Source organism: Phaethon aethereus, assembly GCF_964289735.1.
Source record: "Phaethon aethereus genome assembly, chromosome: Z".
NCBI lineage: Eukaryota > Metazoa > Chordata > Aves > Phaethontiformes > Phaethontidae > Phaethon > Phaethon aethereus.
The window spans coordinates 27,033,412-27,059,906 of NC_138577.1; the positions used below are offsets into that span (position 1 = coordinate 27,033,412).

The 26,495-nt window shown below is 44.1% G+C and overlaps 1 protein-coding gene across 1 annotated transcript in view; it reads right to left on the reverse strand.

Annotated features, from left to right (window-relative positions):
* The window catches only part of THBS4 (thrombospondin 4), a gene marked incomplete at both ends in the record, with an annotated part of 42,277 nt that overhangs the window by 6,215 nt on the left and 9,567 nt on the right, over nucleotides 1–26,495 (reverse strand). The window contains 14 exons of the mRNA XM_082012756.1: nucleotides 338–516; nucleotides 811–1,004; nucleotides 3,033–3,085; nucleotides 3,883–4,001; nucleotides 4,662–4,821; nucleotides 6,242–6,349; nucleotides 6,573–6,677; nucleotides 8,042–8,194; nucleotides 14,712–14,789; nucleotides 15,357–15,494; nucleotides 18,652–18,824; nucleotides 20,179–20,230; nucleotides 20,822–20,904; nucleotides 25,981–26,086. Coding sequence (XP_081868882.1) covers nucleotides 338–516; nucleotides 811–1,004; nucleotides 3,033–3,085; nucleotides 3,883–4,001; nucleotides 4,662–4,821; nucleotides 6,242–6,349; nucleotides 6,573–6,677; nucleotides 8,042–8,194; nucleotides 14,712–14,789; nucleotides 15,357–15,494; nucleotides 18,652–18,824; nucleotides 20,179–20,230; nucleotides 20,822–20,904; nucleotides 25,981–26,086 — 1,701 coding nt within the window. The remainder of the gene's footprint in view (nucleotides 1–337; nucleotides 517–810; nucleotides 1,005–3,032; nucleotides 3,086–3,882; nucleotides 4,002–4,661; nucleotides 4,822–6,241; nucleotides 6,350–6,572; nucleotides 6,678–8,041; nucleotides 8,195–14,711; nucleotides 14,790–15,356; nucleotides 15,495–18,651; nucleotides 18,825–20,178; nucleotides 20,231–20,821; nucleotides 20,905–25,980; nucleotides 26,087–26,495) is intronic.

A 26,495-nucleotide genomic window follows, 5' to 3' on the forward strand; every position in this document is an offset into this window, starting at 1 on the left:
AGGTCAGACTTCCAAATTCTGAGAAGGATCCATGAAACCGTTTGCTCCAGAAATATTTCAATAGGGTGACACAGAAGTTTCATGTTTGCCTTCTTGGCAGCAGTGAAATCCACTCAGATCAGCCTGTAGTTATTTTAGGTTCTTAGAAGCATCAAGCTTCAAGCTATCATATGCTAAAAGAAAGTTCCTTCATTATAACTCCTGTAAAATAGTCAACAAGCCAATAGCTTCTACGTTTTACTTGTTTGCCAGAGGTCCAGCAACTAGAGAGGCAGTTTCACTGTGGTTTTCAAATGATCTTTCTTAGACAGCTAAGAAAGATCAGATGTATTTTTACCTGGTTGAGAACCACCCAGTTGGGATCAATCTGCGCATCCCCCTCTGGGTCCAGTACCACTGTCTGATAGGCCCTGAAGTCTGTCAAGGTGATCTCTGCATTCTCAGGGCACACATCGATCCGATCAATCACTGTATCCTGGTCAAAATCAGACTCGCAGATATCCCCGACTCCATCACCTGAATGCATCAAAGAAGTGAAAGCAGATTTATGGTGCAGCAAGTAGCCACACCTGGATGAGCCACTGGATCAAGGGTGCCCGAGAAACAGATGGGAGTCTCAGCCCCAATGGCCGCAGTGCCCAGGGAGGGGGCCTGAGGACCTCTGCCTTGGCCAGAGGGCCTCTGTGTGTTAGGGTCCCTCCTGGGATGAGTGTGTGCACATGGGGCAACCACGTCAGATCCTCGTGCACATATGTAATGCCTGGAGAAGGATGCCTAAGCACCGAAATGGCTTCTGAAGGAACATCTTACCATTATCATCTTCCTGCCCTGGGTTGGGGACCAGCCTGCAGTTGTCAGGGCCTGGGGGCAAGAGATCAGGAATGCCGTCATTATCATCGTCCTCATCACACTCGTCACCCAAGCCGTCCTTATCCGTGTCCAGCTGGGAGCTGTTAATGATGGTGGGGCAATTGTCTGTGCTGTCCTGGTGCCCATCGCCATCGCTACAAGCACAGAGACAAAAAGAGATGGCACGCCAGCATCAGCTCCTGGCTCTGCGTCGGGGACAGCAGGGGTACCTGAGCGGGAAGCACAGTGGAGGCACCCCTGGAGCTGGAAACAGGCCAGTGGTCCACCATGACCTCATGTCTGTCACCCAAGGTGGCTTAACAGCAAGGAGACAAGGAACAAATGGAGACTGTCTGATAAGGTGGCAGGAAGATGAAGACTAAGCCTGGAGCTATAAAAATAGTCAGATAAGGAAAAGAAAAAGAAGCCTTACATGGAGTGGGAGAAGAGACCAGAGCCGAAGATCCCAAACAACATCCACTCCTAAAGGGCACGGAAGGCACATGCAACAAGTGTAGTGTCACCAGTCAAAAGGCACACAGGAGACAGCAAGAGCTCAACAGCTGGTGTCCCTTGTCACACAGGTTGTCCACAACTGTCTTGCTGCTCGTGAACACGCAGGTGTGAATGTGCATGAAAATTTATGGGAGACTCTGCATGAGCACCTGAAATCAGGCTTGTTTAAAAACAAGCACCACTTTCACTCTCCTGCATAGCAAGTTTTGTTACACTAGGGTCCTGCAGGGGAGCCACGCAGTAGGAAATGGAGGAGAAAGTCTGTGCCTCCCAAGCACCTCTCCAACACATGGCTGCATCAGCTGGTTACAGTGGACAGTCACCAGGAACGAGGACACAGATTATAGAAAAGGATTTGGGAAGTTACGGGGCGGCCGTATTGTTTTGCTATGCCAACAGTTAAGTGCATCTGTGCGAGAAAGTGTCCTGAAGTCAGGACACTTTGTGTGTGTTGTATACACACTGTAAACAAAATGATTTCTGGTGGTAAGCAGGCATGTTTCCCCTCAGCAGCTTTTTGCCTAGCACAGGCAGAGCAGAAGTGACATGCAGCCAAATCAAGGCAGTGCTGCAGCTTACAGCTATGCTTATTCCCACCTCCCTCTCCCTGCTTAAGAAAGGTGCTTTAAGTTTAGGTCAGAGCAACTAATGTTCGCTCATTCTTGAGATAAAATGCAATGAGGACCACACACATATATTTACTGCAAGGTTAACCTCAGGCAAAGCTACAGCATTTCTACCAGGAAATGCTTCATACCTATTAATTATATTTGAGGGAAAAAAGAAAACATGTCTTTTCTTAAAACAGGAAAAAAACAAGGCCATACCTACTGAAGACTAAAACACCTCCCAGCTGCAGGCCTTGGCAGCTACTGTCCCAAGGCTGGGAATGCTCCTTCCGGAGGTGGGCTCCCCGCACTTACTGTCCCAGACAGCAGCACCCACCAGCGGCCCTGGGTGAGACCCTGCAGCTGCCTGTGGCTGGTAAAATGCTGTGCCAGCACAGGATTTGTCACCTCCCATTCTTCTTGCTTTGAGTGAGGAGCACAGGGGAAGACTTGCCACCCCAAAGCTGGTTATGCAGAAGCTGCTTCCAGCCAGGTGTTAGCAGGTTGTCATCGGACATGCTCCCCTGAATGCTCAGGGCATGTAAAAGCCACCAAAGAGCCTTGCCACTCCTGCTGCGCTAAAGCAAAGAGCTTTATCTTATCTACAAATGCTTTACACTTGGTAATAAAGCTCTGTTTCTGAACTACTAGGTTCTTACAGAAAAATATACAATCTAAAATAAACGAAATTTCTGCTAAAGCAAAAAAGAAAGAAAAGAGGAATGAAAAATAAAGAAAAGAAAAAAGGTGTTACTTCAGTAAGAAGCTCTGAGCAGCGCTCTGAATGTCACTTCCACAGGAACTGACAGGAAGCCTGTGCAAACATGGGGCTAAAGGTAAAGGGCTCTGTAACTGTACTGCTACAGGGAAGTGAACCAACAAGGCTCATAAAGCATAACATTGTTTTGAAATAACATCTCTTTGAGGAGGCATTGTAATTAAATCCAGGCTAGTCTGAGGGTGAGGGATTACAGCTCTCCAGGAATCAGTAGCATGCTTCAGCTCAAGACTAGCCTCTTCCACTTCCCTGCTGCTGTTACAAACCACAACACAGCATACCTGTCCTGATTGGTATCACAGGAATCTCCAACCAGGTCATTGTCAACATCTGACTGCAAAAGAAAACAGAGAAAGTTCCAGTACCAGCTACTGATAGCATCTATTACAATGGCCGTATTAAACCAAAACACAACCAAATCAAATACAATTAAAATAAAAACATGGAAAAACATTTGTTTTACAAAATATATTTTCTTGTTTGCAAGATCCTTCTAACCAAAAAGTCAGTTTTATTAATGAAAAAAAACCCCAGACAATTAATAAACAGGGTTCAACTTGATTGGAGCAGTTCAAGCAAGATTCCTCTACTGATGGAGATAAGTATCCCTCATTTCTAACCAACATTGACTTCTTAAGCAGCTTTAAAACTCTACCATGTTTCTCGAAAATTTCCAGCATTTTTGTTAGTCACAAGGGGCTTAATCGGAATTCAAAACATATGAAAAGTCTCATTGACCTCTCACCTGGGAGCAATGAAAGTTTTGCTAAATAAGGACATTAGGATTTTGTCCTAATTGAAGAAATAAAAGAAATACCAAATGTAACTAAATCACACCACTGTGTGGAGTCTGCCATTGCTCTGTGGGACTGGAGCATGCCCACATTTCAGAGCGTGACAGGAGAAGACACTGGCAGGGCAGAGGTGCTAACAACATCCCAAGCTATGTGAATACACCTGGTGGCTCCCCTTTCCCATGTCAGGAGAGTTTGAAGCTCCTTAGAACTTTTCGGAATATCTAGTGTTAAAAGATAAACACTGTGACTGCACGGGCTGCCTCATTCTCTTGCATCTTTTTGGACCTCAGCAGTCCAGCTCCCTAAACGAGAATTTTTCCTTCTGCCTGCTAACCTGGTTTGGGTTGCTGATTGTAGGGCAGCTGTCACAGGCATCACCAACACCATCATTATCCTTGTCCTCCTGGTCTTGGTTGGGGATCCTCTGACAATTGTCCAAAAGATTCTTAATACCTAGTGAAAAGTGGATTGGATGTTAGCTAAAAACAATTCCCGTAGTTGTTACTGGACAACATAAACCTCAAGAACAGTAAAGACACCATTCCTTTTCAGCAACTACTTAATCTTGCCACGGCATTATGAACCTGCACAGCAAATCACAGAAGTTAGAAACATCTTGCTAAGGAACAGCTTTCAAGCCCATCACACACACTTCATTAATTACACACCATTCACTCTATCTTGTTCCTGTACCACAGCTTACAGGATGGGATGTTTCATCTTCATTATTACATTTGAAGGGTTGTGATTTTTTCACTTCTTTCAAGCCTCCTACAGCAACAAAAATAATAATCTAGCCCTTGGGCATCTGGGACAGGCAGCAGCTGGGTACTCTGAGACATGTTTGCACCTTTAAGGAATTACCGAATGACCAACAACCTTAATTTATATAGGAAACATGGCTTGGTTCATCTGTTACAGTGTCCACTGCTTCCGATGGAGGCTAAGAGACATATATTAATCTAAAAGAAAAGGATTCCAAACACAGGTTTCATGAAGAAACACGTGTTACATGACACTTCGCAGCTGGTGACAGGGTATCTCCTAACACAACAGCACGTTCTGGTCAAGCTTCAATAACATCAGAGAAGATGCAAGTGAAGAATTACCAACCATCTCCATCCATGTCATCATCACAAGCATCTCCTTTTCCATCACCATCTGTGTCCCTCTGGTCATTATTCAGGACATTGCGGCAGTTGTCACAAGCATCTCCAAAGATATCTTGGTCACCATTTCTCTGGTTAACATTGGGAGCCAAGACACAGTTATCCTACAAGAGAAACAGATCCAAATCAGGCATGAACTGAGTCCCAGATCTTTAATTTCTACCTTAGTGGATTTATATAACTCTTGTATTTATTTCTACTTCCACAAAAATTATTACTGTGAGCAGTTTGACATTTTATGTGAAATGGACCAGATTTCACTGGCTCCCTGCTTTGAACCACTAAACATAAACACCCAGTATCAGAAGGCTGTACTTATAACTGACTTCTGACTATCATTTTGTATGGATCCATGGTGAGTAACCTGTTTTGGTGCCCTGGCTTCCTTTACATGGTCCTACGCAAAAGCTGCAGTTCAGAGACTCTGACAGGGTTTGTAGATGCTCTCGGTGAAAGGCGCCCCCTGCTGGTTGAGACTCAAACCAAAGCTGAAACACTTGGAAAAACGGGACTTTTTATGCAGAAAGGTACAAGTCTTATTTTTTTGTCAACCAAGCTGCTGTTGACTCTCTAAGACCATCAGGAGGCATATGGAGAAAACTTTATTTCAAAGTGGTGTAAACTTTCCTCTCCCACCTAGTGCACCCATGACCTCACCCTCTTGCACACACAAGAGGCAGAACAGAGCTTAGCAACAATACAGAAGTTGCTTGATTGTGAAGGTGCTGAACCTGCATATAGACTTACAGTTGAAGGAGGATTTAACATCTTTCCTTACAGAACATTAAAAAAACCAGTGGCTACCGTAAGTTAGGGTAGGCAAAACAGCCTGAGACAGACCTTCTGTGATTGCGAGTCTGCCCTAACTCTACATGGACATTTGTACTCTGGACAGTGCTTTTGTTGTCTTCCTTGGAAACGCATTAAGCATTAAGATTAATCCACAGAAGAATCTTAATATAAAACAACAGTGGGCATGTGAGGATACAGGATGAACACAAAAGAGCTTTTACAGTCTGAATTTATTCTCTGATACGTTCTGCAGTAGCGTACCCACATGGAAACCTCTTTTGCTTTGAGAACATGATTCAAAGTTTTTTCAAGTTATTGGCAAGACACCCATTAATTTATGTGCATTCTCAATCCCTCATGGAATGTGATGTCAGGTCAACCTGCTCTTTAAAAAGAAAGACACTGACGCAAGTAATATTCCTGAAGGCCATGCTATGGGACAGCAGGACACAAGTTCTATATATAAAAAGTTCTAGAATTCAATGCTGAAATATAATAATAGAGCATACACTGGCAGGATTTAAGGCTGGGGGAAACAGCCTGGGTTTTTCAGGTCTTATAATAGCATCATATAAAAGAAAAAAGAAAAGATTAGAGAGCTGCTGACTGTGATGGGTATGGGATAATCTCTAGCAAATAGTAGTGAGCCAGACTTCAAAATCACTGCCGACTGCAGTAACATGAAATTCTTCTGTTTGCACAGACCCCTGCACCCTGATCTATACACAGCACCTGCTCATTAGGAATGCCATCTCCATCTGCATCATCATCACAGGCATCTCCAATCCCATCACCATCGGCATCTTCTTGTCCAGAGTTTGGGACAAATCTGCAATTGTCCTAAACAAAAAATGAGACATGTCTGGTGTTCCTTGGGTAAAATGGATGCCTTCATAATTTTAATAACTTTTTCTGTTGTTAATTTAATCAAATTAAACACAATTTATCCAGAAGAATTCAGTAACTTGAAAAAAGATTGATATATCTAGTTATGTTTATCCCACCCTTCCTCTTCACCCCTTCATGCTCTGAATTATTACAGGATTAAGAAAGAATTTCTTACCTTTCTGCAGTTTTCAGCAGAGCATAAGAGTTCTTCGTTAGGGTAGCCATCAATGTCAACATCTTTTCCGCAGATATAACCATCACCAGCCCAGCCAATGCCACACTATCAATAAAACACCATGGTAGTACTACCAAAAGGTTAATGAGTCACTGTAGCAATATTCAAGAAGGAAATCCCACATCAGTCTTGAAAACACTAACATACAGAAGCATGGACAGACATTGCAGTACAAGGTACGCTTCAGCATCTCTCAACGTAGAAAGAAAATCTTTGTTTCAAGCTCTCTATATGTAGGCTCAGCTAGAAAGACCTAAGACTTGGTGTTAAATGGAATGTGTGCCTGCAACACCTAATGATTTCAGTGGGAGATACAGATTTCTCTTAGACGCCGGTCAGGAATCAATTTTGGTTCCTCACCTGCAGGTGGAAAAAATAGAAAAGAGGGGACCTAGGCAGAATATGCACCTAGCATCTCAGCAAGGGGCCCATGGTTAGATGGGATGACTGTGTTTTGTTCAGTATCTCAAGAATACATTTGTAACTAGAGGAATTTTTAAGAGAAAACTGCACTGACAGTTACTAAGCTTGCATCAGTAAAGCAACTGCCTCTGCACACAAGTTTATCCTAGCCAATTAAATTGGTACTCTTTCAAACCAATGACTAATTTGTGTTGTAACGGAAGACACATGCATAGAACTGCATGTCAAACTCTGGCCTCCCCTTAAAAGGAGGACTTGCCTAACGCAAGTATCTAGGCATTTTCCCATTACAGCATGGACTTAAAATATCCTAGATTCTCCTTTTTTGAAATAGATGTACTTGAAAATGAAACCAAAGCGAGTGCCTGCAGAAGCACGCACTGTATCCAGATTTAGGACACAGGATTAGGCTCTTGCTTCCCCTTGCAAGCTGGAAAAACTAAGTAATATGCTTCAGTTAGACTCATACAATGGAAGTTCATATGCCACCTGGTGCTTCTCTGCTCCCAGGGCTGGAAAGCACAGTACAGCCTACCTGTGCCTAGAATCTGTGGTCTCGCTTGGAAAAATACCACCTCTATCAGCAGGCAAATACAGGCAGTTGGGTATGCAGAGAGGATCCCTACTCACAGCTATGTAGCTGAGCACCAGGAGAGGAATTTGCCCTTGCGATGTCTTCTGTAGAGTGACACTTGACAGTCCTTTCTGAGGAGACTATAGAAAGTCTATAAAAGCCATTCACAAAAGATCTAATTACACAGACACAGTAAATAAGGTACACGAGTATTGCTGCCTTACAGACATGCTACAAGAAGAAAACAATTGCAAGATAGACTCAGCCCAGTTATTTTCATAGCTAGTCTGGCCCAGGGTCCCACAATCTGGTTAAAACATTCAACTGTATAAAATGATCACAAAGACTTTCTCAGTCCCAGCCTAGAAAAGACTGTTTTTCACTGTACAAATGCATGAATTCATGAACTCACAAGGCATGTCACCTCTCCTCTCCTCTCCTCAATACAACGGGCATGGATACTGCATGGATTGAGGGCTCGATTTCTGCAGCTCCTCTCAGCCTGGCATCCCCTGGCTTGGTCTCCTGTATATCCTGGTTTGCACTGGCCACAGTGGTAAGATCCCTGTAAGAACAAAAAATTACTAGCCAGCCTTTTAACAGGACTTCTTTTTCTTTTAAAGCAAACACGTCAGCAAGATTCATGTCACACTGCTTACGCTGTGCATGTGTAGTTTTTCATCCACTGAAGCCTCTTGCACAGTGAACAAACTTTATTTTCTATGCAAAATTCAGGTTTGGCTCCCACAGTGCATGCTGGAAAACACACTCAGCTTTTGCTTGTTTATACCAGGCTTTTGTTAAGCCAGAGAAAATCACATAGCAGCTTCTTATGTTGCCTTGTTCCTACCAGCATCCCTCTCAGCTGCTTCCAGGTGGCCAAAACTTTGTGTAAAAGTCTAAGAAGCATCTGCTTAATCAAACTGGATGCTCTTATTTCAGTGCAAAGCAGACCCATCGGGTTATCTAAACTCAGCTGGGCACAACTTTTAATCAAAGAAAAGAAAGTTCATCAAGTCTTTGCCCCCCCCTTTTTTTTTTAACTTAAATGTTTCTAAGTCACTTATTGCTAAATGTTGTTCTTCAGAAAAGAATTCAGGAGTTGAAGACACAGTCATCTTCATTTACAGTGCAGTAAGAACATCCATGTAAGCTTTTGCAGTAGTTTACCTAGACACATACAATTTTCTATTTGTGCCAGTCTCCTGTGTAAAAAAACCCAAGGAAGCCAAGACAATGAGTCTCAGGGGGTGCTTGGATAATCACTGCATGGATAAATGGATAAATACTGATAAGAAGGGGTCTTCTTTAGGCATTTAATTTAGGCTTTTGTCTCTATCTCAAGGTTACATACTTGTAACCTACGACATAAAAGTTCACTGAAAACAATCTTTTTTCCCTATAGAGAAGAATAATTATTTTTGACATGTCAAGGAACAGAAGCAGGCAGATCTCTGATGAACTTGTATATCCACCCTTTTGTGAAACTGAGGTGATTCACACAACTTCACTCTTCCTGTACAAAGCCTGTTGGAGGAACTGTCAGGATTGTCCCAGTCCACCATCATAGAGAGATACATCTAATATCCAACTAGGCATTATTTTTGTCATCTGTTCCTAGCTTTACTCCAAATTTTAACTCCGTGCTGTCTGCATACTTTCAGGCTGAAGATGAAGATACACAGATGACTGAACAGTAAAATAATCACTGGGCCATGCAAATGGTATGGCCTATGTAAAACATACCAGCCTGTGCACTTTCTCCTAATGGATGGCAGTGTAACATCTTCTAGAGTCTCCTGAACTTGCTCAGTATATTCTGTCCTATATCAAACCCTGGTATTCATTAAAATAGCCTTTAAGTCAGTACTTCCAGACCAAACTGTTTCTAAAGGGAGACAGGAATAAAAAACCCACACTGCTCTGTTTTGACAGCTGCCAGACCACTTGCTGCCCTCTGCAAATAGGCCTCCTGAAGAGGACTAGTAATGTCTACTCGTGCAATAAGATGCAATACGTGACAGAAATGTTCTAGATATATAAAAAGGAAAAAAAGAGAGAAAGAGAGAGAAACATACTGAACAGTGAAAGCAGTCCTAGAAAAACAAGGTTATTCACAAAGAAAGCACACCACTTCCAACACTGCTGATAGCCTCAATGATACCTAGCTGCAAAAAGGACCACCTTTACACCTGCAGGAAACTTAACCCTTCTCCTGTTACGGAGAAAGCCTGCTCTGTGCACCCAACTATAGCTGAACACTATTTGACAGTGCCATAAGTGGCACGTACAGGACAAACATGTGATCAGGCCCAGACAGCATGGGTTCATGAAAGGCAGGTCCTGCTTGACCAACCTGATCTCCTTCTATGACCAGGTGACCCAATTAGTGGACGAGGGATGGGCTGTGGATGTTGCCTACCTGGACTTTAGTAAAGCCTTTGGCACTGTCTCCCACAGCATTCTCCTGGAGAAACTGGCTGCTCACGGCCTAGACGGTTGTACTCTTTGATGGGTAACAAGCTGGCTGGATGGCTGGGCCCAAAGAGTTGTGGTGAAGAGTTAAATCCAGCTGGCAGCCAGTCACAAGCAGTGTTCCCCAGGGCTCAGTACTGGGGCAAGTTCTGTTTAATATCTTTATCAATGATCTGGATGAGGAGATCGAGTGCTCCCTCAGTAAGTTTACAGATGCCTGCCTGCTGCACCAGCAAAAGACCTCAAAGGAACTAGGGGATGTTCCTCCAAGAGGGTGACATGGCTGACTGCACAGTTGAAGTGCCTCTACACCAATGCATGCATCATTCGCAACAAATAGGAGGAGATTTTCTAGCCACTGTGCTGCTAGAAAGCTATGACCTGGTTGCTATTACTGAAACTTGGTGGGATGAATCCCACAACTGGAGTGTGGCTATCGATGGCTACAGGCTGTTCAAAAGGGACAGCTGAGGAAGGAGAGGCAGAGGCATTGCCCTCTACATGAAGAAATGGATAGAGTGTGAAGAGCTGTCTCTGAAGAATAGCCACAAGCAAGTCGAAAGCTTATCCGTAAGAATCAGTGACCGAGGCAACAAAGGGAATCTTGTGGTTGGCGACTACTACAGGCCACTCAGTCAAGGGGAGTCTATGATGAAGCCTTCTCACTCCAGCCACTGGAGGCATCGTGCTTGCAGGCTCTTGTCCTACCAGGGAACTTCAACCACCCTGACATCTGCTGGAAAGCAGCACGACGAGCTGCACGCAATCCAGGAGACTCCTGGAGTGCATGGAGGATAACTTCCTGTGCCAGGCAATAGACAGCCCTACCAGAGAGGATACCATACTGGACCTGTTGTTCACAAAGGCATGTGAGCTAATTGGTGACACCAAGACTGGAGGCAGCCTGGGCTGCAGTGATCATGCACTGGTGGAGTTCACAGTCCTGAGGGATATGGGGCAGGCAAAGAGTAAAGTCAGTACCCTGAACTTGAGGAAAGCAAACTTCCAGCTCTTCAGGGGGTTAGTCAATAGGACTCCCTGGGAAACTGCCCTCAGGGACAAGGGAGCAGAACAGAGCTGGCAGATCTTCAAGGATGCTTTCCAGCGAGCGCAAGAGCTCTCGATCCCCAGGTATAAGAAATCAGGAAAGGAAGAAGGCAAGAGACCAGCATGGCGGAGTCAAGACCTGCTGGTCAAATAAAAGGACAAAAAGAAAATGCACAGGCAGTGGAAGCAAGGACAGGCATCCTGGGAAGAGCACAGGGACACTGCCTGGTTGTGTAGGGAAGGAGTCAGGAAGGCCAAGGCGTGGCTGGAGCTGAACTTGGCAAGGAATGCAAAGAGTATTAAGAAGGGCTTCTACAGGTATGTCAGCCAGAAAAGGAAGGTCAAAGAAAGCATAACCTCGTTGATGAGCAAGACTGGCAGAGTGGTAACAAGGGATGAGGAGAAGACTGAGGTACTCAATGACTTGTTTGCCTCAGTTTTCACTGGCAGTCTCTCTTCCCGCATCTCTCAAGGGGATGGACTGCAAGACGAGGACTGGAAGACCTAAGTCCCTCCCACTGAAAGAGAAGATCATGTATGAGAACATCTGAGGAACCTGAACATACACAGGTCTATGGGATCTGATGAGATGCATCCCAGAGCCTGGAGGGAATTGGCTGATGTAGTTGCCAAGCCACACTCCACAATATGTAAAAAGTCCTGGCAGTCGGGTGAAGTCCCTGCAGACTGCAGAAAGGAAAACATTACACCCATTTTTAAAAATGGTAGCAAGGAGGGCCCTGGGAACTACTGACCTGTCAGCCTCACCTCTGTGCCTGCGAAAATCATAGAGCAGATCCTCCTAGAAGCTATGCCAAGGCACATGGAGGACATGGAGGCGACTTGAGACAGCCAGCATGGTTTCACCAACGGCAAGTCCTGCCTGACCAACCTAGTTGCCTTCTAGGGTGGAGTGACCACAGCAGTGGACAAAGGAAGAGCTACAGATGTCGTCTGACTGGACTTCTGTAAGGCCTTTGACATGGTCCCATCCAACATCCTTCCCTCTAAATTGGAGAGAGATGGATTTGACAGGTGTACTGTGGGGTGGATGAGGAATTGGTTGGATGGTCACATCCAGAGGGTAGTGGTCAACAGCTCAGTGTCCGAATGGAGATTGGTGACAAGTGGTGTCCCTCAGGGGTCTGTACTGGGACCAGTACTCTGTAATATCTTCATCAATGACATAGACAGTGGGATCGAGTGCACCCTCAGCAAGTTCGCAGAAGATGCCAAGCTGAGTGGTGCGAGTGACACACCTGAGGGACAGGATGCCATCCAGAGGGACCTGGACAAGCTCAAGGAATGGGCCCGTGTGAACCTCATGAGGTTCCACAAAAACAAGTGCAGGGTCCTGCACCTGGGTCAGGGCAACCCCCAGTATCATTACTGGCTGAGGAGATGAACGGATTGAGAGCAGCTGTGCCCAGAAGGACTTGGGGGTACTGGTGGATGAAAAGCTGAACATGAGCCGGGAATGTGTGCTCGCAGCCCAGAAGGCCAACTGTATCCTGGGCTGCATCCAGAGCAGCGTGGCCAGCAGGTCAAGGGAGGTGATTGTGGCCCTCTACTCTGGTCTGGTGAGACCCCACCTGGAGTCCTGCATCTAGCTCTGGAGCCCTCAACACAGGAAAGACATGGAGCTGTTAGAGCAGGTCCAGAAGAGGGCCACCAAAATGATCAGAGGGATGGAACACCTCTCCTACAAGGACAGACTGAGACAGTTGGGGTTGTTCAGCCTGGAGAAGAGAAGGCTCCGGGGAGACCTTGCTGCAGCCTGCCAATACTTAAAGGGGGCCTATAAGAAAGATGGGGACAGACTTTTTAGCAGGGCCTGTTGCAATAGGACAAGGGTAGTGGTTTTAAACTAAAAGAGTGTAGATTTAGACTAGGTGTAAGGAAGAAACTTTTCACATTGCGGGTGGTGAAACCCTGGCACAGGTTGCCCAGAGAGGTAGTAGATGCCCCATCCCTGAAAACGTTCCAGGACAGGTTGGACGGGGCTCTAAGAAACCTGATATAGTTAAAGATGTCCCTGCTTGTTGAGGGGGGGTTGGACTAGGTCCCTTCCAACCGAAAGTATTTAACGATTCTATGACACCAAGTTGGGAGTGAGTTATCATCCGTTTGAGGGTAAGAAGACTTTACAGAGAGATCTGAACAGGCTGGATCAATGGGCCAAGGCCAAATGTATGAGGTTCAACAAGGCTAAATGCCACGTCCTGCACTTGGGTCACAACAACCTCATGCAATACTTGGGCTTGGGGAGGAGTGGCTGGAGAGCTGCCTGGCAGAAAAGGACCTGGGGGTGCTGGTTGACAGCCAGCTGAACATGAGCCAGCAGTGTGCTCAGGTGGCCAAGAAGGCGAACAGCGTCCTGGCCTGTATCAGAAATAGTGTGGCCAGCAGGAGTAGGGAAGTGATCGTTGCCCTGTACTTGGCACTGGTGAGGCCACACCTCGAATAAGAGTATTCAGTTTTGGGCCCCTCACTACAAGAAGGATGTTGAGGTGCTGGAGCGTGTCCAGAGAAGAGCAATGAAGCTGGTGAAGGCTCTAGAGAACAAGTGTGATGAAGAGCAGCTAAGGGAACCGGAGTTGTTTAGCCTGGAGAAGAGAAGGCTAAGGGGACACTATTGCTCTCTACAACTACCTGAAAGGAGGCTGTAGCAAGGTGGGTGTCAGGCTCTTTTCCCAAGTAGCAAGTGACAGGATGAGACGAAATGGCCTCAAGTTGCCCCAGGGGAGGTTTAGATTGCATACTAGGAAAAATTTCTTCACGGAATGGGTTGTCAAGTATTGGAACAGGCTGCCCAGGTAGGAGGTTGAGTCATCATCCCTGGAAGTATTTAAAAGACACGTAGACATGGTGCTTAGCAATATGGTTTAGTGGTGGACTTGATGGTGTTGGGTAAACAGTTGGACTTGATGATCTTAATGGTCTTTTCCAACCTAAATGATTCTGTGATTCTAAGTGAAAGGTGCAACTTGCTTTATAGCATTAAAATGGTTGTATGCCCCTTCTATTGGATCCTAACATCTTTCAAACCATTTCTACTTCTGCTATGCTTCCTCTCCTGGATCTATAGGTAGTGTTGTATCAGGTGCAGCTCTCCTCCTCTCTGTACTAATTTAGAAGGATATCTACTGCTGTATAAATACCCTAATGAAGTGAAGACATTACTCCTACAAAAAGAGCACCCAGGGGAACACCTTGCTGCAGCAGTTCCCAGGTGGGAAGAGATGAGGGGAAGCAAAGGTTTAATCTTTCAAAGGGGGTTCCTTGCAATAACACACATAACTGGATGGCATGGAGAGAAGAGTTCCTGCCGTTCCTCAGGGAAAATGATAAGAATACAGCTCAGATGTACATGTAAATGACAAATAAAATATTGATTTTTTTATTATCAGTCAGGAAAAGAGGAAAGGATTCTTTGGTTTAGATGAAGCCAACAAACATTATATTATTCAGCTCTTCAATCAGAGCCATAAATCCAATTCTAGCCTCATGGAATTTTAAAACAAGCAATTTTTTAAAGCCACAAATGAAAGGGTTCTTACCAAAGTGTTTATGCAATGGGAATTTGGAACGCAGAGTCCAAGTCCACCATTCTGACATTCATCAATATCTAAGCAGACCTAGCAATAAAACAAATGAACATGTAATAAAAACAACGTCAGTTTGAGATCCAAGTCTGAAGAAAAGCCACTAAGCCTAGAAAATAGTCATAGCCACTCCTGAAACTGGTCTCCGAATGGCACAGACATACCCATAGGCTAGCTTTCCAATCTATATCCAGACACATATAAAGTCTGAAGAGACACTGTGATACAGAAAATTTCAACCTTAGGATGGGTTTCTGGTTCACCCACAAGAGTTTAGACAATAACCATGTTCCCCTTGTAGGGTGCTACAGGAACATGCGAAAAATGACAGTAGAATAGGTGTTTTCTATCATATTCTTCCTAGTTCAAAGCCAGTTCACAGAAATGAGCAGACCCCCCTTTAAAATTGATCAGAGATACCTATGAAGATGACATTTTTTCTTGTCTCCATACCAGTCCTGAGTCTTAGACTGTCAATACTCCCATTAAAGCCAAGAAAACACAACTTGGATCTTCTAATCGAAATAAAACGCAATACAGGTGCATCCGTATAAACCAGCACCTTGCAATGGCGGTTCCTGCAGGGATGCTGCCACTCACCTGCTTATTGCTCTTCGCGTAGTTGATTCCTATCCCTTGCACGGTTTGCCCTGTATATCCCGGGGGACAGGTCTCACATCGGAAACCTGGAGCTGTGTTGACACATCGCACTCCAGGAAAGCAAGGGTTGTAACGACACTGCAAAGAAAAAAATGAACCGAGTGCATGTTCCTGCTTCAGTAACATCCAGACACTGACTATGTGCACTGACACCTCAGTCGAAGACAATGTTACATGCAACGTCTGTATGTCTTCTGTTCAGAGCTGGCTTACAGAGGAAACAGTCTCTGCAGATATTTCTGACCCAAGTACATCTTCAGCTATCTCTGTAATTTAAGTAACATCCACAATCTTCCATTATAGCTCGTAGTTGATGCCCTAAGTTCTGATCCTCAATCCTTCCTTTTGCTGGGCAAGTTCAACTCCCTCAGAGGCTGAGAGCCCCCTGGAAAGGGTCCAGACCACAATATCAGGAAAGCTACATACCCACCAAATGGTCCTGCAGTTGTGTTCTGTGTACACAAAAGTGGCAGCAGCATTCTCCTGCATTTGTATTTGGGCAAATCTCATTACCAGAAGTAACCCAAATGTAAGCCAGATAAGCAGTGGTATGTCAGTGGCACGCACATATTTCTAGACTGGAGGCTCACAGACAACCCTCAGCAGCTCTCCCAAAATACCACATGTCCACAGCATCACTCTTGGCCTGAAGGCACCATTCGCTTCATTGCCTCATGTGGCTTTACAGAACAGCTGTGACCCACTTCACTGGCCTTGCCAGTTTGGGAACCACATCCCACACTGCTGCCTCTCCAACATCAACACTAGCCGCTAGGTAATATTTGTAAGAGTATCAAAAACATCAACATGCCATCATGCTGCATATGGCTCAAAGACAACAACAAATAAGAAACATGAGAAAGAAACATAAAAGAGTTTTTAAAATATGCCTTCCCCCCCTCCTTGCCAAATAAAAACATCCGCAAAATGGAGGGAGAACACACCAGAAGATATCCACCTACAACAAACATACAACTTGTAACCACACACACACACACACACACACACACAAGGAAGAAAGGAAAGGTATGTTTAATATCAAAGCGTGTTTGATGGAAAGATTTGTCAGACGTAGGTCCACAACTAGCTTAAGGAAAATATAAAACCTAGGACAGACATCTTGTGCTGCTTATTTGCTATGGATTTTTAATTGCAGACAGCAGAGGGCACTCAAATTACACCATACAGAGCAGAGGTGCGGTTCCCAAGATAGAGGCTATAAGCTTATTAAAGTAATCTCTTCAAACCGTAATGAATAAGGGAGCATATTGCAGAGATGCTAGCAGCCTCAGAAAAGATGATGGCAGCTCTTAGTGAGGAACCTTCCAAATTTGCCTTTATTAGAACTTGCACATGAACTTCTTTATAAATGCCAGTTATTAGGAGGTACAAAAAGAGTTTATTCAGTAGAAAGGTGCTCTGCCAGAAGACATTCCTAAAGAGCTTTAAAAAAAAGCAAAACATTACTTACTTTCTTAGTCTCAGCTAACTCAGGAAAACAAATAATATAACAGATCCCCTCTTATCAGACAATGAAAAGCTATTGCCATTTATTATCTCTCCCCTGCACAACTGTAAGTGAAAATCCAGCTGTTAAAGGAGATACCTACTGATGAACAAAACCGCACCAGACTAGGTGTCATTTTAATAGCAGTGTCCACTTAAAGACCTCATATAAGCAAGACTGTATCTCTATGACATCGTTCTGGGAAAATGTCCTTGCTGTTTCTAATGTCAGATCAGGTCTGCCACATGGAGTGGTGGCAGGAACATGAAGGCACATCAATCTCCATTGGCAGAGCCTGACTGCTCACAGAAAACCATGTTAATATCGGGCCACTACAGACCAGTCTCAGTTGGTTTTCTATCCACTGCTGTCACGGCTAGAGTTGCTCCAACCCTGAAAATGACAGGGAGGAGATTATTGGTAGGCTCTGCCTCAGTCTGGGTATAGCTCAGGAGGTGGAACCCATCCATACTGGTGGGCTCCACCTAGGTTGGCTTGAGTCTCTCACCATGGTTGTCTGTGGCATGAAACTCACACCACAGCTGTCTCAGCTTCACCTCTTGCATTCACAATTCAGAGTTCACCTCCATTTTTTGCACCTGCTGTTCCAGCAGGCAGAGTCCATGCCATGTGAGGCAAAACAAAAGACATCACCTGCAACTCAGGAAACTGCCACACTCAACCTACTTTCTCTCCCCCGTGTTTTTCACAGACAGATATAAGTGGGCACATCGCATCTTCTCTGCTGATGGCCTACAGGAGGGAGTAAACCAAAAAAACAGTCAAAGCACATCTCTGGTTGGCTAGGAAGGAGAAAAAAAGGAATTGCTTTTGCTGTTTTACATCATTAGGCAGGTATACTGGTAGCACTGTGTTATCCACAGGCAGTTAATGACCTAATTCTCCTGGTTCCCTGGTCTACTACATCCAGGTGCTTTTCCACACACACACAAAAAAAAAAAAATCACTAAAGGGTAAGGGCAAAAATCATCACACAGAAAAAATGCGGTGAAGCTGTAAGTGGTTTTGTTGTTTGTGTTCTGAGTGTCACATTCCAATTAACACAGGTTTTATTTAATCATTTAAGATATTGTAAATTTATTAACTCAGTCCTCAATACAAGCAAGCTCTGAATTTCTAACATACAGTACAAGAAAAAAAATAGATTTAAGTCAACATTAGCAGCTTTCAACACAACCATAATGAAGCAAAAGGAACAATAACAATAAATGTTTATTTTCTTTCATAGACTTTTAAGGTAAGGTTGAAAACACAGCTCCACTTTGGGTTGAAGAGAAGACTTTGGTCTCCAAGGCGTGATCAGGAGCGCTACAATTTAAAGAAACAAAGCCCATATTGACAAGAAGTGCTTCTGCACTTCTGCCTGTAACAGAAGCTGCTGCATCTTCTTGTGGAATAGAAACAACTACATCAAAAACTTGTTTTGTTTGGTTTGTTTGGGTTTTTTTCCAAATACTGAATTCTTTTAAGTGACTTCTCAACTCACCAGGGTATTTCACATTTTCACACATATAGCCTCCATAAAGTTGCAGCAACAGCAACATAGGGAAGTAGAATCAAATCAGAATGAACTAACATTCACTGTGCAAGCAGTCAGCAAATCATGAAGACAGCAAGCATCAGTAAAGCAATGATATGTATAAAACAGTTGCTTTTTAGCTCCCCCCCCCTTTTTTTTTTGTAATTCAGTGAAAGTCACTATTTTACCTCATCAATATCTGAGCAGGTAACTCCATTTCCCGTGAGCCCTTCAGGGCAGGGGCCGCACTGAAATCCCTCTGCTGTCTCCACACACCTGACTCCCCTGAAGCAGGAATTAACTTCGCATTTGGGTTTACTGCGCCTAGGAAGCTGAGTTGGAAAATTCACAGTTCCCAAACCTTTAACGCAGAAAGAACAACAGTTTCAGCAATTGAAAGAAACATCCATCACGGCTTTCAGCTGGCAGGCGCTCTGAAGACATCCCCAAGATGCTGCGCAGCAGGGGCTTTGTGTTTCTGCACTGCGCTGCTACCAGCTGTGCTGCGGCTGAAGAGACTTCATGCTGAGAATGGCTCAGCAGCTTGCTGCGTCCCCAGACACGGGAAATTAAGGCTATTTTGTTAGGTCCACGTGCTTCTCCTGGCTACACATGGGAGCCTTCCTGCTAGGTTAGTCTCAGCACAGATCTGCTCCTGGCCGGGGGAGGAAACTCTGAAAGCCAGCGACCTCAGCTGGCCAAAGAGACTGAAGTGTGATGGTACAAGGCATTTCTCTGGCTTAATCAGCACCACCACCCCATCATAAGAAAAACAATGCCATGGTTTTGCAAGAGCATATCTGACAGTCTACAAATAAGAGGAATAAAGAAGCAGTAGCTGGCAGCCCATGAACATGCAGCAGGACATGCTGGTACACTAGCTTAGGTGCACAGAAACCAGTCCTGGGGTAAAGCAACATCTTCTGAGACTCTGGCAGGTGCTGAATGTTGGTACTGATGCATGCAGGATTTAAGGACTTTTTCTTTGGCGCTTACACATAAAGGTTAACCTGGTTGGAGCTCAACTTCAGTTTTAATGAGGTTGACAGACTGGGCGAAGAAATCAACTAAAAGGCCTGATGAGTTTAAGGCCTTTTGACCCACCCAGTGAGAGAGTATTTTTGTTTTTACACTGAATGCATGTGTGTCCTGATTATCAGTTGTGTAGGAGGGCCATGCAGTGGCATCTGGGAAAGAATCGATTTCTTCTGTTTAGGGAAAAAATGGAGACCACCTTTTGGGTCTTACTGCTCTTAACCAGTGACTGCGTACTCAGAATCAGACAAGTTTCAGGTGGACTGCATAGGATCTTTCTCAGACTGACAATACCAGCTAGAGCAGAACATGATTGCTCCCTTGTCCCTAGTAGAAACTAAGATTGTTCATGAGATACCCAGCAGGCAAGGTCTCCCTCCCCAGGAACATGCGGCACAGCTTTATGGCAGAGTGAGAACTGACAGTACAGGGTAAGTGGTACCGCTCAGTTTAGTGGCGTTTTATCCCCCAACAGGTGATTGTCCAGTCTATGGAAACTGAAAGCTTTTTCTCTAATGAAAATCTGTTTTAAATGGGTCCGATACATCTAGAACTTTGGACACTATTTTTTAAAAAGTACTTCTTAGAAACCACATAAAGCTGATGCAATCAATACTAGTTTTGAAACGACTGTACATCTCATCTGGTTGCCTTTTACAGGCAATAACAGGAATACTTACCACATGCTTGGCACTCAGCTATGGTATTTCTCAGAAAAGTCGTTTCTTTGACCTTGAGAATATGGGAAATAAAACATTATTTGGATACAGGCAGCTCCAGTTTGCACCTGGCTGCCAGAACCACCATTATCATTTTTCCTGTAGATGCTACTCAAACCATGCAACATAGGTACTCTATCTTGAAATGAGATTACATTTGTACGCCATAAAATTAAGAACAGTGATAATGGTTGTACTTCAGTTCAGCCTTCATCGACAGGACCTTTAAGAATGACATGCTTAACTAAAGGCATGCGCTACCAGCAATTCCAGTTCTGACACCTCCCAGCAAGTGAAACAAAGGCAATTTCAGTTCTGTGCAACAGACCTACTTCCACCTAACAGTGGGCTAGGATAGCTACTCTAGTTCCTCTCCACTTAAGACACTAGATTTTCTGGACCTGAATAAGCAAGTCCCCCACACTTAGTGATCCTCCATAGCAAGCACAGGTACCAGGACCTATACGGTTATTTCTCCTCCACTGTATCATGCCCTTGAGGCAATGAACTCTACTCAGGAGCTTCCTGGTTATGTGAATTCTGCCCTAACTCTATCAAAAGCGGCAAGCTTGGGATATTTCACAGTGAAGCCTTTATACAGTACCTGTTGTCTGAGAAGGTCTTTCACATCTCCCAGTATTTGGTTCATCTGCATCATCTGACCCATCAGCTGCCTATTAAAATCACCTGCAGGGGAAACAGCAATGAAAAAGAGTGCACAATGCACGTAACTCTCATTCAGTTGTCATTATGATTTCTGAGATACAAGATGGAAACACTGTGAAGTGCCAAGGAGGGCAGACAGTACTGTTACTTAAGCCCTGTAGGAATTCTTAGAGCAAACACAGTATTTAGCTGCAATTTTTAGGGAGTCATTTGTACGAACTCAAGGGTTTTCTGGACTGAACTCCACTGTATACCACAGAAACAGGAAAAGAAGAAACCTTTCCACAGAAAGACAAGCAGCCTTTGATTTTTCTACCATTACTTCAGTGCCAATGCTGGCAGCGTTACTGGTTCACCCTATGCCTGAGACCAGCAACCCTAAGTGAAACCTTAGGATTTCAAGACTGGGTTTTTGTTATAACCCATTTGGGACAGGAGGGCAAGGCAGGGGCATGAAGTATCTGTGTATACAATGGGAATTCACCCTCCATAAGTGTATTCCATATCACCACAACCAACTCCAGCACACTTTTCAAAGTGAAGTTACCCAGCTTTCTGAGCAAGCTCCCCGTGCAGCTCTGACCATGCATCAAGAGTGCCTGCTCTGACAAAAACAGCACTTTTAATACCTGTCAGACAGTCAAGAGAGTCACTTGGCTTTTCTTCCAAAAGGCAGGTCATCACACTCTACACAAATTTCATGGATGCATTTGCTTCAGGGCGGGGGGGTTGCAGAGTTTGTACGGACTCTCAAAAACATCTACTCAACACTCTATGAACTCACACCAAAGCCAGTTCTCAATACTGAGTAACAAATTAAAGACTCTAAGACAAGACCAAAAGCTACATCTGTAATGAGCCCTAGAGAAGGACCAGAACTGGTCCAACATCTTCACATGAGACTCTTACCTGCTGAATGAAACATCAGTTTTGACCCAGTGACAGAGGAGAAGCAGAGAGCATGTTTAGCACAGTGGCTCATAGTAGTTTCTGTTTGTAGCTCACTTCTGAGTTTGTAGCTCTTTCAAACAGCTATTTGTTTACTTCTCTAAGTCTGTATGTCAAAACAAGTTTCACAAATACATGCTCTTTTACGTTCTAAGTAGGCAGGATATTTTGATATCATGCCCAATAGCTTCAGGGAGGCTTATCCATGTGTTACTTCCGTGGGTACTGAACGCTTATATGAAAAATGTTTTTCTTAATGTTTACCTCATTGTTTTGTACTTCAAAGCATGTCTAACTGTTTCCAAACATTCTAGTGGGAATCGTCCAACTTCCCAGATACTATGTTTTCTTCATTTCAGATTTTCTCATTAAAACACTGGACAAGTTTAAAGACTCGGGAACCACCTGTTTAAGAACCTGCTTCTGTTCCACTCCCAACCTTGTATTCTTTTTATTTGTGAGGAAGACCGCAGGACTTAATGTCATGGGTATTTCAGAATCCCATAGTGGAACTTGGCAGGCAGGCTGTCGGGACAGATGCTGGGGTCTGTTCTTGTTTTCCTTGGGTTTTTTAAACAAAGAATGGTTTAGGCATTATTGATTGAGATCTGCAAAGAATTCTCAAGATTTCAGATGCTGTTTGTTGGCTAGCATCTAAATCAAAACCAGATCTATTCTGTAGAGTTTAGTTTTTCAGACTGTTAAACTTTAAGGTGGACTGAACAGGTTATACTGCCAGGAACTATATGTCCTGTTTGCAAATTTAGACAGCAGAGCATAAACTGATGACTTCCCACAGGTTTTTTGGGGTTTTTTTTTCTCTTCCATTTAAATCCAAGTCCTATGGTAGGCCCCCCCTGCAGCAGAATGACTGATGATCCATGGTAAGAACTCAGATAAGAGGCTTTTCAAGGAGTTCTTGGGCCACAGTATATTGTAGGGTGGCTCTTCCCAGGAGTAAGCAGGGTAAGCCAAAGGTTCAGCCTGAAGCTATACAGCTATCTTGTCCTGCTATGTAGTCTTTCTCATCCATATCCCACCTACTGAGGCAACTCCCCAGTTCGGCTAGTGCCTAGCTCAATGCTCTGGAGTCCGTAACAACCCGAGTAACAGAACAGTTTTCACAGCAATAATTAAATTCAGTGACAGATCTGAAGAATTACTCTCCAAAAGGGAACTGACATCCCCTGACATGCTTATTCTCCGTAAGCCTGAGGTCATGTTGGGGAGCTACTCTGTCTTTCTCTTCCCAGGACCTTGCAATATAGAATCATAGCATGGTTTGGGTTGGAAGAGACCTTTAATGATCATCTAGTCCAAGCCCCTTGCCATCGCAGGGACATCTTTCACTAGGTCAGGTTGGTCAAAGCCCCTTCAAACCTGACTTCAATGGGGCATTCACAACTTCTCTGGGCAACATGTTCCAGTACAGGGCCTTGGATTTGGAGCAGATGACCAGCTTCATTGCACAGCTAATTGACCCAGGCAGGGCAACTCACAAACACTAGCTTGTATAACTGTAAGCCACTGTGAAACACATCATAGATACACCTTCTAGCTCTCTTGGGAGCAATACTGGCTTAAGCATCCCACTTGCCCCCATCTGGAAAGGTCAGAGTCCTAAGTGTCATGCAAAGAGATAGTGGTTACATGGCCAGGGATCCAGCCATGACTGAAGTATGGATGATGGTTGACAAGACAACATTTTCCTGTCAGCCTATAATCCACCACCAAGGAAGGTGCATATACAAGTTGCACATGGAATTACAAAGAATCATAGAATCATTAAGGTTGGAAAGGACCTCTAAGAGGCAGGTTCAAAGTAAACAGAAGGAGATATTTCCTTAGACATACGATGGACTTCTTGCCAGGAGACATTCTTGAGCATGCATTCAAAACTGACTGGACAGATTCACGTAACACAAAGACTACACCACTGAGTTGAGAGCTCTGCATACCGTGAACTGCTGGAGAATAGGAAAGCATTCAGGGAATGCTAGGTTAAAAGAAAATTTGGTCTGGTGCAACACAGCTGTTTTTATTAATCTATGTCAGGTTCAGGTGCTCTACATTAGCTAGATGACCTCCAAAGATCCCTTCTGACCTGAATGGTTTTGTGACAATTACATGCAGCATACTAATCTCAGCTACTAAACCCAGTGTGTATTGCACTGTATCTTCCTACCCACATAGGAAGATCCAAATACATGTGTTCAACCTCTGTCTGATCATCTTATTCTCATCTACATTGCTTAGGTGTCTCAACCTCACAGACTGAACGCAGAGGGAATGCTGCTGCCAAAGCAGTGAGCAATGACCAGGCACGCAGTCAAAGCCATGTACAGTTATTCAGGTCCAAAGCTCTCCCAAGGGTTTTCCAATTAATATGAAAGCACATACTTTTACCAAGATACATAGGTCTTGCACCCCTATACAGCTAAGCACTTGCATTCCAGCTTTTTCTGGCTGAAGGCAAAATTGTGGTTATCTGATATATTGCTCCTGTAAAAGGCTGTCATGAAGTATACACAAAGTGCAAGGCAGCTGAGTTAATATTGCTGTTGGAACATTTGCACCTTTTCCTTTGGTGGGTTTGACTATGTAGACTTTGAATATATTCATGTGAGTTGGTTTTTTATTATTAATGTGATACTAATTCTACTTGGAGGTTATAAGCAACTGAATTTGGGAGGCTCAGCCAGGCAGAGGCTGCCAGGGAAAGACAACATCTCTCTGTATTACTACCATTTGTGTTATCAATTAATGAGCATAAAGTTACAAATGAGAAAGCTGCAAGTCTGCAACCTGGAAACCTTGCTCACAGAGTTCTGAGTTTTTCCATGAGCAAACACTGAATTAGCCCACCCTATGTGCAAACGCTTGTTGATTTAGGGAGAGAGACCTGTGATGATAAAAATGTATTTTTTGCCTAGGTGTACATATGCTAAAGAGCAAGAAAACAGAAGCATGTGCAACTGAGGATTTACCTAGCTAAAAGGCAGAACAGACTCTGTTATCACAGCACACCACTGATGCCTACATTCATGTAATGCACCCAGGATGCTCTCATAAAACGTGCATATCTTGTCTGTATTCTAATCAAAAGTAGCGAAGCTGCAGGGCTGGGTTTGGCAGTGGGGACACGAAAGGGTGGGAGAGAAAGAACTTCTCATGGAATTTATTTGAAACCTTGACCTCATTTTCCCCCCCATGGTTGTCACAGTAATATTAACATACTGCAAGCACAGTGTGAATCCATTCTTCTCCCTCACGCCCGCAGCAGAAAGGCAGATAGACAGGGACTAGGAAAGGGTACAGATGGGGCAGTCTAGCCCAGGTTTGCTGTGGTGAAAGATTAGAGAGCATGTTTGCCCATCACAGGGGATTGCACCCAGCCCCTAGGGATTTGCAGGAATCCCAGTAGCCTCAGCTCCTTCCTTCTCTCACTGTTCCCAGCTCAGTTTCCACAATGCTCAGAACAGGCAGAGAAGGAAGTGTTTCTGGAGCAGACTTCTGGTCCAGCAGGTGGCAAAAGCCTCTGCTAACTTGCAGCAAAACTAATGGCTGCCTTGCAATGGATTTTCCCAGGTGGACCTGCGGGCTCTGCAGCCATAGCACCAAGATGCTCTGCAGCGACCTACTTCACACCTTGTTTGTCCCCTCTCCAGGACACTCCAGTGATCAACAAGAGATAAATACTGACAATGTGGGTAAGTACAAGGTAGGTTCTTGCTACTCTACCCATCTACCTGTTTTCATAAAGCCTGTAGCAGGTATCACATTTAGGACTACTTCCTGTCTGCAATTGTCTGCAATTTGAATACTTAAAATATTATCAAGCTGACACAAACAGATCATGATCATGAAAGTTTGTCTTCCAAATTAGTCTAAAAAGCTTCTTTTAATCATTACAGACTCCTCCTTCACTAGGACAACAACTCATTGCTTTATCACCAGCAGCAGTGACCATTTTATCTCCAAATTGAAGTATTTCTAAAACATTTACAGTAAGTTATCCTGGCTGTAATTCCGTCAAACAATTGCTATTACTTCTCTACAGAGTTTCTCCACATTTTTAATATTCATCACATTAACTTCTTTGCACTGGTATCCTAAGGAGCAATTTTAACTCTTGGTTGCAGGCCTTACCAGTGTACTGAGCAACAGGTTCAATTTGTTGAAGAAAACAGTCCTGCATGTTCCCCACTTGGGCAAGTGTTCCTCCAGTTACCAGCTTCAGCTCATCTAGCGTATCCTGGACTCACAGGAAAAACAGAGCTCACAATTCTGGTACAACAATGGAAAAAATGTGAAACAGCTGACAAAGCAAATTAATTTTTTAGAGAGGCTGCCCATTTCCTAAGCATGCAAGGCTCCTACACCGTCCACTTCAGGACCACCCATCACCATCTGAACTGTAATAAAATCCCTAATCTTTGCCTTGCAGATTTTCACATAGCTGTGGTTTTATTTTGAACTTTTTTTTTACCATTCCAATTCATATGATATCACATACGAAGAAGTTCATATATTTTTATATCCACTGCACACAAGATTTTTTTTCTTTTTAACTGAATCCTAAAAAATTTTTTCTTCCCTTCTCTCAAACAGGTTTACATTCAGTCAGGAATGTGGGCACCTTGGTGATTCTCCATGTTTACAGG